At 39.8% G+C, this 14,381-nt stretch overlaps 1 protein-coding gene across 1 annotated transcript; it reads right to left on the bottom strand.

Annotated features, from left to right (window-relative positions):
• Window positions 1-4,972: 4,972 nt before the first annotated feature.
• NIPAL1 (NIPA like domain containing 1) lies at window positions 4,973-9,480 on the bottom strand. The gene is given in 6 exon segments (XM_027635900.1): window positions 4,973-5,588; window positions 5,729-5,889; window positions 7,579-7,669; window positions 8,139-8,195; window positions 9,254-9,461; window positions 9,463-9,480. Coding segments are annotated over 6 exon segments (1,140 nt in total). The 3' UTR covers window positions 4,973-4,983.
• Between the last annotated feature and the right edge of the window lie 4,901 nt (window positions 9,481-14,381).

Genomic DNA, 14,381 nt, shown 5'->3' with positions numbered 1-14,381 from the left:
TCACAGATTTTATACCAATATATTTACTGAAAGGTTAGCATTAAGCATGCCAGTAATGCAAATTTCAAACTGTCTCTGCGATATAAAGTACATGGTGCCTTTGAATAATATATGAGGCATCTTTTTTAATAGCTCTTGTAAAACTGGTTTTGCCATATGCAAGTTGATCTGTAATACACTGCAGTATCGTGCAGTAAAAAGCAGCTAGACTCTGTTTATGTAATCGAAGCACCTTGATCATGCCTCTTTCACTGAGCTGTCCCATGGTGAATATGCACCCATCCTTGAAACGCTGGTATAATACACAGAGCCAATAATGCTTGCCTACCAGGCTTCCACTTCTCAATAAAATCTTTCTGTAGGTGGCTCTGGGAAAATTATGAGCAGGCTGTTATTAATACTCAGATAAATTTAACAGCTGCTATCATCACACTGGCAGTAAACAAATGAAAATGCACTAGAACATGCTTCAGTGAAACTGGTGCTTAATTGTCAGCAAGAAAGGTCTACAGGACAAAGGTCAGGTATCTACAGTGTAATTACTTCCCGGAACAGCTACACCCATAATTAAAGACTGAGTAGGCCACCTTAGTCCACGTGGCATCTGTGAGCTTAGGTCAAATTCTAACCGTATTCAGACAGGCAAAAATGGGTGAACAGCAAGAGCCACCCTTGTCACTGACCACAAAGAGATGTCTGCTGTTTTTTTAGAACAAAATTTTGTGTGATAAAAATGAGACCTAGAAGAGCAGTAAAGGTTAGAAGGAGACACTATAACACCTCCATAAAGGAAACATCTGGTCAAAGGCTGTAGGAGTGCTGAGCATTCGTAAAAATTTAGCTGATGCTTCCTGATCAAACACGAGAAAACCTGAGCAAGTCTGTATTATGGATGGGAGGAAAAAAGGCAGAACTCTGAGATTCTGTGAGCCAGCACTTAGGATATATCTCTGCAAAAAACCCACACTGTTGACAAACTGAAATGTATTTTCAGAAAGTGAAATTACTTTCCTTGTTTAGGTACTCCCGAGGAGCAATGCAGATCAATAATTTGTGTGTACAGGTCTGGTGACACTTCTCTCCAGTGCTACTTAGTTTTCAGACCAACTCCCCTGTCTCCTGCCACTCTAAAGCTTCACAAACAGGGAGGCCCTGCAGACACTAAGGCACATCACCACTAGCACTCCTCCCCGATGCACCACCAGCCTGGATCCTGCTCAGCCTCCCAGCCTTGTTGTGAACCTCAGCATCATTTTAAAATCTGCCAGAAAGGAGTCAGCTATGGGAAACCTGCTTTGCTGGAAGGATGTTTTCTAACACACTTGCCAGTTTTATTTTGCAGGAATTTAAATAGTGAGAGAACGATGTTTTCTAGAAGTATGTAATTCCTCATATAGCTCTAGGATGCAACTCTGATGAGCAGAGGTTGAGGTTTTGAATCTGTATTCTTTGGGATGAAAATTTTTTACATCACAGCTCTTTCAAGCGTGGCTGGAAAGGCAGCTAGAGGAAGATGGGAGAACAGATTTCTATAGAAACTAATAACTGGTTTATCTCCTTCTAAACTCGGACAGATTATTTAACCTATTCAAATCTTCTTGACCTACCTACATTTAGTCAGTGCAGCTTTGTAATGAACTTAATTGCCCATTAATTTGTCTGGAGGTATGGTAATTAATGAGCAGCTGCCAAGATTTGTTTTGTATCAGCATTTAAAAGCCATAATTTTGATAGCAATGTATTGTCTCTGAGGCTTCTTTGTTCTTGTTCTTAATCATTTGCCCTACTTACCAAAACACTTCTAATTACTTTATATAATGTCCTTCATTTCACTGCCTGGAAAACCTGACAACTCGCTGAAATACTCTCCATTGTGACTGCCTGTGAGAAAGAGATGCCTAATACATCAGCTCAGGTTTTCTTCTCTAGTTTAAAAATATGAATTACACTAATTTTTATCCCTTGTTTAAAAAATACAGATAATTTAGTATATAAGCCATGAATAATTTATTACAAGAGAAATATTAGCATAATTTCACTAAAAAATCAGTTATTCCAAACTAATAACTAAATATAAACACTTAAAAAATTACATCTCTTACAGCAAATATTTTTTATACAAAAACTTAATCAGTAATTTACTTCTTAACATGACAGACTTCCTGTACACCATGAAAATAAGCATCAACTTGGTTTTCTGACATTGTAAGAAAATAACATTCTTTTACTAGTAGTTGTTATTTATGTATAAAAGCAGATAGACAGGTCCAGTAGAAAATAACAGAATTTTTGCTCGGTACAAGTTAATTGATTGTCAACAGTTCTTATAATGTCCAGACCCTTCTCAAAGGAATTATATTACCTGTCTTTAAAAAATGCCAATATATTAATTCAGGAACTGGACTGGTTGCTTTTTCTTACTAATAACCCATTTGGTCATACCACAGTGATGACTGTATAAGCAAATAAAGGGGCCACAAGCTATGGAAAGGGATTATTTTTCTCTTTTTAGTGTAAATATTTTCTTCAGTTATTCTTTAAATGGAGTAATTCACAATGAAAAGCAATTCAAGTTTTTGTTAACAGATAAACTGTAATAAAAACTCCATCTTCAGTCTTTTTATTATTTACATTACCTGTTTTTAACTACAAAGATTTTGAAGCTTGAATCTGGCCAATAAAACCACAGTATCCTCTACGTTAACTAAGAAGTAATGAAACCCTATTTGTAGATTTTCTTCCCTAAAGCTTCTTTGACACATGCATTTTAACAGCAAAGAACTACTGCAAGTCTCATCACCCAAGAATCTGAAAAATATTCCAAAGCTGTATGGATTACCATTATATTTTCAAGGCAAGTACACTTTTTGAGAAAACATCTCTTTTGCTGGGTAGCATTGCTGCCATCTCCTGCACTATGGAATGTAATCTCAAATTAGGTAATCACAGGTGGCAACCGAAGACCCATTGCATAATGACATTATCTGAGCTTCTCTTTACACCAAGACTACCTGCAATATTTTATAAAATACCATGAGAAGAAGAACTGGGCACACTTTTTGGTAACACATTTTCCATATATGCTCTTCATCGTAAAAATGAGAGTTTAGAAAGAAGGTGCAGGGGACTGATACAATTTCTACTTCTTCCTGTAGGCGTGTCAACTATAAACCTAGCCAAGTGAAAAAAAAGTGCTTATAATTTAGAAATAACTTTAAGCTAGTATCCCTACTGTTACTTTCTAGTATTTGATAGCTTCTAAAGCATCATCAAAAATAAATAACAAGTGAGATGTTTCATGAGCATCTTTCAAAAAAGGAAGTACTGAAAGTATGCACAACACAAACATATGAAATATCAGCAGCAACCCTTCTGTTCTTACATCTAAATTATGCGCTTTCTTTGCTGGAATAATTTGTTATCCATCCAAACTGTCCTCTTCTACTACACTTTTTGAACATTGGAGAACCTACAGTCTGCTTCATGAGGGAGTTCTGCATGGCATATATAAATGATTAAAATCAGCTTTTAACTGCTGAAGTGCTAGCTGAACTTCTGGAAAACGTTCTAGACTCACACTTAAGAATTCAAAGATTGGAAATATTATCTTTCTGGTGAGCTCATAATGACCCATACATCCGATAGATGAAGCTACTTTCTTGCTCACAAAGTGGAAAACAAAGGGGATTTTAATGAGTAAATCAGGCACTCTGCAAGCTGGTTTTGTGAGATAAAGATCAGTGACCAGAATTGAGGAGCATTCTGTGGTACAGATACCAGTCTTCTAGGCCTCTGGTAGATTATCATATTGCTAAACATTTAATAGAGGTGAAAACTCATTTTTAGAAATGATGAAAAGGCCAAACTAAAAAAAAAGATGTTTTGATATTTTTCACCCCTTGTTTACAGCCCATCCTAGTATTTTTAGAAGTAGCGCATGGTCTGTAAGATGGATTCTAACAGAATATAAAATATCAGGACTGTTTTATTATTAATAAAGAATGATAGTTTTCCAGAAAATGAGAAAAAAAATTGAAAAACTTAACTGAGTTTTAATTGGCAATATTAGGAAAATGTATGGAAATAAGCAGAGTCCCTTCTTAAACCTCAAAGTAATATAAAACAGAGTAGAAATTCTTAATTGTATATTCTGTTTCTCTTCTGCCTTTGAATACTTTATTCTTTCATGTAATTTTTAAGCCAATAGTAAGTGTTTTCAGGTCTCTAATGAATTTTGTTTTTCTTAAACTTGATCTTAAATAAAAAGGTACAGGCATATTCAGGGATTTTCAATCCACTCAGGATTCCTTGGGTAGAAAAGCTTAGATTTTGCTGTTAAATAATGGATTTTGAAGGAGACAGGTTACCAAAAACTGTATTTGATAAATTCTTCTCATGACATCTATTCAAGGTTTTGGTAGGTGACCAAAATGGAAAAAACTTGTATAAAATTTTATATTAAAGGTTAAAAGAGTTAAACACTGTTTTCTTCACATTGTGTCTCCAATAAATATTCTTCATGTAGAATATCAACATGCTTGCTTGGCAATAAATTATAAAAACATAAAGAAAGTCGGAAATAATAAGGCCATCACCAAGATAATAGCAGACTACTTGTCACTTCAGCAACTATTACTCTTTATCATTACAAGAAAATTGCATTTTGTAAATGTGGATTACAAAGACTATTAATTTTTTGCTAAAATTCTCCAATAGGAGAAGCTGCATAAAAAAAAGGACAATGTTTTTCATTGTCTAACATACAATCACCCTCCTGTTTCTGTCTGTCATATTAATTACTGAACATTTTCTTTTCATTCATTACTGCCAACAGCTGACACACAGAGGAGTGGCCCGCACTTAACAGGCCTCACAGACCATTTTCCAGAGGACTGCAGAAAAAAAGAGTAAAAGTCTAGTAAACATGGGTAGGCTTAGTTGGCAACTCATGATTCTTTGATGATGAGCACTGCTTAGAGAGTGTCATTGACTGAATAAAATGTCATCCTCCTCATATGCCAAAGCTGGATCTTCCATGCTCTCTAGTAAAGTGTCACGGGTTTCGTATTTACGGTGTGGTAGTGATGGTTCTTTGGCAACAGTGGACATCAACTGCTTCCAAGTGATGTTAGTATTTTTGAAAGCATGCAGTAGGAAAATGCCAATAAGGATACTGCAGAATCCACTCAGGGTTCCAACGATATCACCCAGTTGCATACTATTCCACTCCTTGAACAAGATGATGGAGCATGTCACAACTGTCGTAGTGAAACACACGTAATAAATAGGTGTCACTAGAGATGTATTGAACACGTCCAATGCTTTGTTGAGATAGCTGATCTGAGTGCTGACTGAGAGCACCAAGATGCCCACCAAAATGTAAACCAGCGGATGCCGATAAACTGGCTTCTGCTCCAGCATCTGTTTAATGGCAATGCCCAGGCCTTTCACAGATGAGACAGAGAAGGCACCAATGAGCGAGCAAATTAAAATGTAGATCAATATGTTTGTCTGACCTCTCTTTGGAGCCACGACAAAAATCAGGACAACGGCAACAACTGTTACGAGAACAGCAAATGTGACAAATGCTGTAAGAAAGAGGAAAGGGAAGAAGAGTAATGCACATGAGACAAAATACCAGAACTACATCCAAGTACATAAAGTTATTCAGAGTCCTGAACACTTCTCTATGAACCGTAGCACACATTCACTGCAGTTGCATACAGACCTGGATCTTGCAGCTTTCTTTCCATTTCATCTAGTGAGGTGACCTCTTCCTCCTCTGGGGCGTGAATAACCATGACCGTTGACCCCAAAATGCTCAGTACACAGCCCAGCTTCCCGTGAATATTCAGCTTCTCTTTTAAAAAATAGGATGACAATATAGCACTGTTTGGTAAAAAATAAATAAAAGGTTCAGCTCCACCAGCCATGCAAGACATTCAAAATCTGTCTGTGTAGCATGACACTAACTCAAAACCTCATTTGAATTTGGATATATGGTCAACCAGCCTGAAACAATCAAATTGTCAGGAGTTTTGCAGTAAGGTTGGTCATGACCAAGGACGTCAGGTCAGGTTTTAGGGACGTTAACAACCCTGATCACTTCCCTCCAGGTTGCAAAGAGTACAAATTGCTCAAGGAACTTCTCATTCCTGATTGCCTGGGCCAGGAGTATGCACTCTCCCACACTTGTAGTTTAACCACACAAGCTGGGTTTTTTCATTAAAAAATGGATTAAAGCACTTCATTTGCCATTAGAACCAATTCACATGAGTTTTGGAAACTGTTCCTCATCCCTCCCTGGACTCTCCCACCGAGGCACAGTTTCTGCCTGGCTTGTCAGGACTCCCCCCAAACCACAGAGAGGGCACATCTCCCCCTTTGAAGAGGGCTGACCCCAGGATCTCTAAGGTGTTCAATATTTAACCTAAGGACAATAACATGGCCTAAATGAGACCACTTCACAGGGCACAATTAGCCTGTTAGAGCATAACCTTGGGCAAAACGGTGTGTGGATGCACTCCCAAATAGCTTTTCAACCCACTGATCAAAATACAGACATTTTTTTCACACAAAGGTAACAAGTTCACTGACATGAAGTTCTCGCGACCTCTCTGTTTCATGAAAATTAGAAGGATTGCTATCCTCATCAAAGGAGGGGGTAATAAAACTCAAGCTGTTTTGCAAAGCAGCAGCCAGGCAGCCAGTTAATCTGCATCTACCTACATACTGATTGCAGCACAACTGAGTTGCATTAGTTTTGCTATGATGGAATGGCTGCAGTTTTAGCAATTAGATTGCTGCAAACATCTTGTTGTTTTGGGTTTTTTTAATATGTGGTCCAGGTTGTTTTAAACGCAACATTTCATACAGTATACTCAGATCTTAAAAATAAGGGGTTTATACTTAAAAGACAATAATTTCATTTTGCTAATAAATTATTTCCCAGAAAGTTCTTTGTAAGCATAGACCATGTCTTTTCTGCTGCTATGGTAGCCACATTAATGTATGTGCTTAAGTACTTGGAAGTTATTTGTTTCTTCACACATAAGAAATAATAAATTTCTGAAGGACATTAATGTTTCAAAAGAGCCAAAATTTTATTTGCCTTCTTTCCATAAGGACTTGGAAAAGACAAAACAATACCAAAAGTGTGCCTTAATATGAAATTATCCTTCTATAAAAATAAATGTTTTTGAAAACATTTTAGTGGGGGAATACGATAATTTCTTTTAATGTTTTGGTACAACTGAAGAAGAGGATAACAGTTTGGTTCTCTAGGAAGAGATAAATTACAACCGTCTATCACTGTGCATCAGCAGTATACGTGGTATACGCTGATAAGAAATACTTTATAATATAGGTGAAAGGCCATTCAGTGGTCTTTGGAACAAGACTTCTAATTCTGTCTACCCAGAAAACTCAGTTCTAAATAAGCAGATAATCTTTCCACGGAGGAACAAAAAGCATTCTTTGTCCATATATTGCTTTTCTCTACTTTCAGCCAAAGACAGTATTTTTCCCTCATACAGTAAACGGTTCATTTACCAAGGTTTGTTCCCAGTTGGTACCAACCTTATGAGAACACTCAGTGCACCCAGTGGGGTAACTAAGGTTGCAGGTGCAAACGCATAGGCAGCAAAGTTTACAGCTTCTCCTAATCCCACTGTAGAAGAAAGAACATTTGGATCAGCTGAGGAGGGGAAGGGGATACAAAAGGCATACTACTGTCAATATTTTGTATGACAGCTATGATAGCAAATATAAACCAAAATATTTTTTCTACACTATATATGCAAATTTTCATTTCAACATTAGCTGCACGACCTCTTCTGGAAATAATAGAGGCTGAAGAAAGCTAAACACTTTTCTTCTAAGTACTCCTAGAAGCTGGACAGATGAATCCCATTGTTTGTGATAGGATAATAAAGAAAAGGTGGTTATTCTGCAAGAAGCTCCAAAGACCAAATGCAGCACTTGAGAGAATGGCTCAAATCAGAAAGGCTTGTCTTGAATGTGATTGCAAGGACTTTTCTTTTAAGTGAAGGGAGTGAAAAATCAGGGAATAAATCTCTTTAAAGCAATCTGCTTTATGTAGCATTTACATATAGGCTGAGAAGAAAGAGGTGACTTACTTGATAGCAGTCCAGCCCACCAAAGCCATTCCTTCAAATAAGAATATCCACCTTGTCCTGAAAGCAGAAAAAATAACCTCATCTTAGAAGAAAGAGATCACCTTATTATAATAAAGAAAAGTACAACTTCACATTTGCACCTACAAAGTACTAAAAGAGCATGTTATCTGGGTGCGACATGAAGAATACTTGATTTTGATTGACATTTTATTAATCACTCTACTGTTTTGTGACTTGGACTTCTGAAGAATGACATCGACTAAATATATATGGAGGGAAAGTTCCAAACAAAACAAAAACGTTCATAAAGATTGTTGGTGAGCTTAAGAAATGCTTCAAAGTGCTGTCCCAGCTAGAAACCAATATGTTCATACTATCAGCAATTTTACTTTAAATTGGAAGAAATTAAAAATGCCCCTGCATGCATTAATTTTCTTTTTTTACATAAAACATAAGTATATTGAATATTCAGCAACACAACTTTTTCAAATAACCAGATTCTCTGGAACAGTATACTGCAATAAACACAACAAACAAATCAAAAACTGCTAATGCTATGTATTTAAATTCATGTAAAGGGAATTATGAGATTAGTCCTATTGTTCTTTTTCTAGATCTTCATCTGTTGACTTTGATAGGGATAGTTGTACCAACTGTAGAAACTCATCTAATAAATATCCTTTCTACAACTCATTAAGTTAAAAAAAAAACCCAACCCAAACCAAAACAAAAAAAAAACAAACCTAAACCTAGCTACCATCCTAAGAGTTTTCATCTCAAAGGAGGGAGGAAAAAAATGGAAAAAGAAAGAGAAAGACATTTTGAAGGCTAAGATGAACAGAGTATTTTATTTAGTAACTAACTACTGTCAGAGACAAAATATCATCAGCTCACTGGATTTAATACGCACTGCAGGTCCCATAGGCCTAGGAATTCTGAAATCCTAGTCCCTGTAATCACATACAGAGAAATAACACTGTATCTCCATCCCTCACCAAGACAGGATTTCTGATTCGAGTGCAACAGTTTTAAACATGTATTCTGTGATTCAAACTATGATTTTGTGTTTTGGTGTTTGTGTCTCCAGCAGGAGCCACACAGGCACCACCACTTACCAGCTCGGGTGACTCCTCTGTCTGCCAGTTTCAAAAGTCCTTTTTTCTTCAGTATGAAACTAGAACCATTAAAGATACTGGAACCTATTGCCAAAGCCAAGCCAATGTAGAGGTGATACCTGCTTCCAGCAGGCACGGAAATGCTCCAGTTTGTTTCATTGACAGTCCCTTCCATAGAGGTGAGGAAAGGAGAGTGTGATTCAGACACATTGATGATCTGGCACCATGCTTGGCAGGAGTCACAGCAAGCAACAGAGAGCACAGCACCTGGGAGGAGAAAAAAGATGACAAATGATCCAGGCACAGCACTGGAAAAACCCTGATGTCACTCTGCTCACTCCTTTCTATGTCTTCCCAGAGCACTTGTCCTTTCTAACTCTACAAGTAACACAAAATCCACACAACATACACAATGCTGCCCTGAGTCATTACCCAAACCTGCAGTTCACAGGTGCATACATTATTTGACATATATATTTTGCACTTCATTGGTTCAGTCAAGCAATTAGGGCAATACCAAAGAATGCAACAATAAAATATGATCTTCAATGTAAAATTCTACTTAAAATCTTAAAAGCTAACCTTAAACCTCAAGATGAAAGGGTTCTTTTGTGTTGTGCAGAGACCACATTCTAAAAACACAAACATATAGTCAAATCCATGATTTTGGACTCTCCCTGTTAAGTAAGTCTCCTGTTATTCCAGGCTTCTGCTTTTACTTTTCTGGTTGAGATTGAAAACAACAAACAAAAAACAACAGCAACAACAACAACAACAACAAAAAAAGGAAGAAAAATCTATACAGGGAGCAAACTCTAAGTGTATATTCATTTTATTAAAACTGTTCTGTGAGTACTGTGTGAGCCAGATCTTTTTTAATCCATCCAAGTTTTCAGGTGAAAGCCTCATTGCATGTCACAGCAATTTTCATCTAACCTCAACATGCCCTGTCTGGAGGGAGGTCACAGCCCCACAAGGGACAGTCCCCTCAGCTATCCCTGCAACAGAGCTGCAGAGCCAGGTGGTCCTCAGCTGAGACTGAACCTTCACACTCTCAGCCAACCAAGCATTATCAGCATCACTGTGATGACAGTCTGTGGGAATGATGTCATTGTTATCAGCTTACATGTGTTTTTAAAGGAAGAAGAGATATTGCATTTCCGATAACAAAAGGAATTATTATTTTGCCTAGGGAAGCAGGGGACAGGCAGCAAAGCTGCAACAGGGCTTATGACAGTCTAGGCTGATGTCTCCCAGTTTCTCACAGTAGAGTGCATCACACAAACAGTGTGGATCAGAAAACCTAGACTGGAACAGCTTTTAAGGATAACTTTTTTTGGGGAAAAAAGGTTTATTGTGAAGACATGTTAAAATATGAAACAGCTGATGCAGAAGTACAAAAGCTCAATCCACTGTGATTCATATTCACTGGATGCAACAAATAATTTTGCTTTCCATGTTTTCCCTGTAATTAAAATGACACATGAAGGATTCATCCTGCTGAGTGGCACCACCAGTAATACACTCCTTTTTTTTTTTCTCCTCCCTCTTTTTTCCCAACTGAAAAAAAAACCCCACTTGAGGACTTGGTAGAAAAGGATGTGCCTCTGTCTGTTCATATCTAAGCTCTGGAAATATTACTGTTATGTCAAAAGTACTTGACTTTTGACAAGTGAGCAGCCTTGGGTAATTCATCTAATACTGTTTAAGAAGGAATATTTAAAACATTAAAGGTCTTAACAATAGCATATCTTCATTTGCAGTTGAAAATCCTGATATTGACACTGGGAGATACCATCCTTTACAAGTAAGGAAGTAGAATGAGCATTTGCTCTCAGTTTTCCCGTGCCATACTGTGCAATAAACATACTACAGGAAGCTATCCTTTGATTTGCAAGATCTGCAGTCACATTTCCTTGTTTGCCAAGAGAGTTTCTATATAACAGGAGTTGTTTTGTACTGCTATGTCAGACTTCATAAAAGTGGTCCCACAAAATGGGTATGTTCATATCCTGCAGCTGAAGATTAAAATCTTAAAAGAGCTTAGATCAACGTGCAATTACTTTTGCATAGTATGTAACATAAATACTATTCTGCCATCTTATAATTATTAGAAATTGCAATTGGATAATGCAGAAGAAATGAAATTTGCATCTGCACCTGGAAGTAGTTTAAAATCCTAAAGTATTAGCATAGTCTTAGAAGAAAAATTTGCATATACTTAAGTTTTGACATAATTAATAAAGAATAAATTACAAAAGAAAATTGCAGACAAGTCCTTTAAGCATAAATATATTTTCTCTTAGCTAACAAAAACAGCCAAAGTCAAAAATGTCCCTGCTTATGGCAGGAGGGGTCCAACTAGATGACCTTTAAAGGTCCATTCCAATCCAAACTATTCTATGATTCTGTGAAAAAAAGCAGAGCAGTTGCCAGTGAATGAAATCCCTTATCTTCCAATATCTATAATGATGCTAAACCAAACTCGTGTGAGAGGCAGAACATTCACAGAATCACAGAATTAAGCTTGGAAAAGGCCTCTGAGATCATTGAGTCCAACCTATGACCCAACACCACCTTGTCAACTAGACCATGGCACTGAGTGCCACATCCAATCTTTCCTTAAACACCTCCAGGGACAGTGACTGCACCACCTTCCTGGGCAGCCCATTCCAATGCCCAATCACTCTTTCTGTGAAGGACTTCTTCCTAATGTTCAACTTAAACCTAAGAAGAGCAGTTTTGAATGGTTATAATCTCTGCTTATTGTGCTGAGCAGATCCTCCTAGTTTTAAAAAACAAGTAATTTGTTCCACTTGTATGTAAAGTGCTGATCAAAGAACGACCCAAGAGATGGGAAAAGGAGGCTGATCCAGGAATTAGTTACTTTATTGCCAACTGTGAACAGTCTGAGGATCACTTGAAAAGGCTGAGGAAGGTGACAAACCGCTGAGGCTGTCTGCCTTGTTGGACACACAGTCTCTAGTTAAGGTAGTTTCACCTCCCATTTCCAAACACGAACCTGTCAGCAGAACCTCTCCTTTCAGAAATAAACTCTCCCAGCCCAGGGAGATAGCAACAGGAAACCAGCCAGAGTTCAGGCAGCTGCTGTTGTAACTTCTAAACTGTTTTTACAATTCAGCTAAATCTGAATATTTTTTTCCCAAACGCCTAAATAGTCTCTATCTGAACTGGCAGAATAGCAGAATAGCCACACTCTTCTTATGTCAAGTCTAACTTGCTGTTGTTCTACAGTCCTGCAAGTCGAGGACTGATGTACCCTGCAGTTCATTAGGAACAGCCAACGTGGCTTTTAACTCAACACTGAAGATACTGGTCTTAAATCATCTAGAAAACTAATTGCTTTGATTAGACACATAATTTGACCATCTCTATTGAGCTCACGAGTCAGCTCAGCCCTGGCAGAAGCACAAAATGCCTTTCTCAGTCACCCAGGAAATACCAAGCCCACCGTCGCCAAGACCTGTGTCCTGGGGGCCAAAAGTGGGTGCACCGAAAAGCAGCAAGGAATTCTTTCCTGGTACACCTCCACTCACAAAAATGTATTAAAAAAAAAGCGCTTGAAAAGACGCTTAGACACGAGGCAGCCACGGGAGAAGCTCAGGAGCCTTCCTGGCGCCGGCAGCGCCTCGTTCGCCGGAAAACAACTGCGTGACGTGAGGGCGGAGGAAAGTGTTACGTGTGCAGGAGTCACGATCCCGCACCCGCGGTGCGGGCGCAGGGGCAGTGGGGGGGCTGCAGGAGCGGCGCCCGGCAGCGCGCACACACCGCGCCCTCACCTCCGCCCACCGCCGCGTCCCTCCCGCGCGATCCCCCTTCCCCAGCGCCAGCCCCCGCAGACAGCCCGCACCGCCCCGCACCGCCTGCCCCGCACCGCCTGCCCCGCACCGCCTGCCCCGCTCCGCGGCCGCGGTTCCCCCGGCTGCCCCTCCGCGCCCGCGCCCCCACAGGCACCGGCACCGGCACCGGCACTGACCTGCACGGCAGGACTGGCGGGCGGGCAGCGTCTCTCGGTGCCCCATGGCTGCGGGGCACCCCCTCCGCGGGCTCCTCGGCGGTGGCGGCGGCTCCGCCCGCCCGGGCGCGGCCCGGAGTACCTGGGCGCGCCCCTCGCCCGGCCCGCGGCCCCGCCGTGGCTGCTGCAGGCGCAGGCGGCATCCGCGCTGCTCATCCGGACCTGTCTTGGGGGACGGGCACTCCAGGAGTGATCCCGAATGGGCTTTATAAGTCGTTATCAAGTTCCAGGTCTCACCTGGGGAGTCCTACGGCCCCACTTGAACACTGAATTCGTGGAAGAGAGCTCTGGCCTGGGGAACCTTGGCAGCATTTGTGTCTAGTGGGAGTTTTATAGATTTAATTTTCATCCTCTTCGCACCTGGAAGAAGAGGTGATCAGTCTTGATGTGCAACCACGTATGTGTGTGACAGGCTGCCCGTGCTCACTCCGGCCAGTGGATCTGCAGACAGTCAGAGGGATCCCTTGGCCAAACTATGCCGGTGTCGCACAATTAGGGCAGTGCCTGATGATGCATACCCTGAGATGACTCCCTGTGGCTGAACAAGCTCCAAGGTGTCATAAGAAACAATTATCTTTATTACCCAATTGATAGTTTCAAGGTAGAAGTGTTCCATGATTAAGTGAAATACATTTACAAAACGTATGGCTTAATAAAACATTACATGTTGCCCAGCAAACTTCCTGGACAGTCTGAGGACCTTTAGCATGGACAAGGACTTCCCAAACTGGAGGCAAACAGTCTAAAATTGAACACATCTCTACAGAGCACCACGGGGACATGCTGACTTGAGACTAGCAGAGATGTAATCATGCTTTGCAGCGAAGCACCAAAACTAATCATCATTGGGTTTGAACTGTTTTACCACTGTGTAGACTGCTGAAATATGGTGACAATGTTAGTAAACCTTACCTTGCCTTAGGTGTCCTTGACTTCGCAGTCCTGGGGTTAAACACAAGAGGCCAGTTTCAAAGTCTTAGTCTTATTTTTTATTTCTATATTTATTTTTTAGCGTAACCGGTGCTCTGTATGTTATGAGAAAAGGAACATTGCATTTGTAGCTAACAATCCAAGTCACTGGACAGATGTAAA

Source organism: Corapipo altera, unplaced genomic scaffold (assembly GCF_003945725.1).
Source record: "Corapipo altera isolate COAL_440 unplaced genomic scaffold, ASM394572v1 22b, whole genome shotgun sequence".
Taxonomy (NCBI): Eukaryota; Metazoa; Chordata; class Aves; order Passeriformes; family Pipridae; genus Corapipo; species Corapipo altera.
This window is presented reverse-complemented; position numbering and strand designations above follow the sequence as displayed.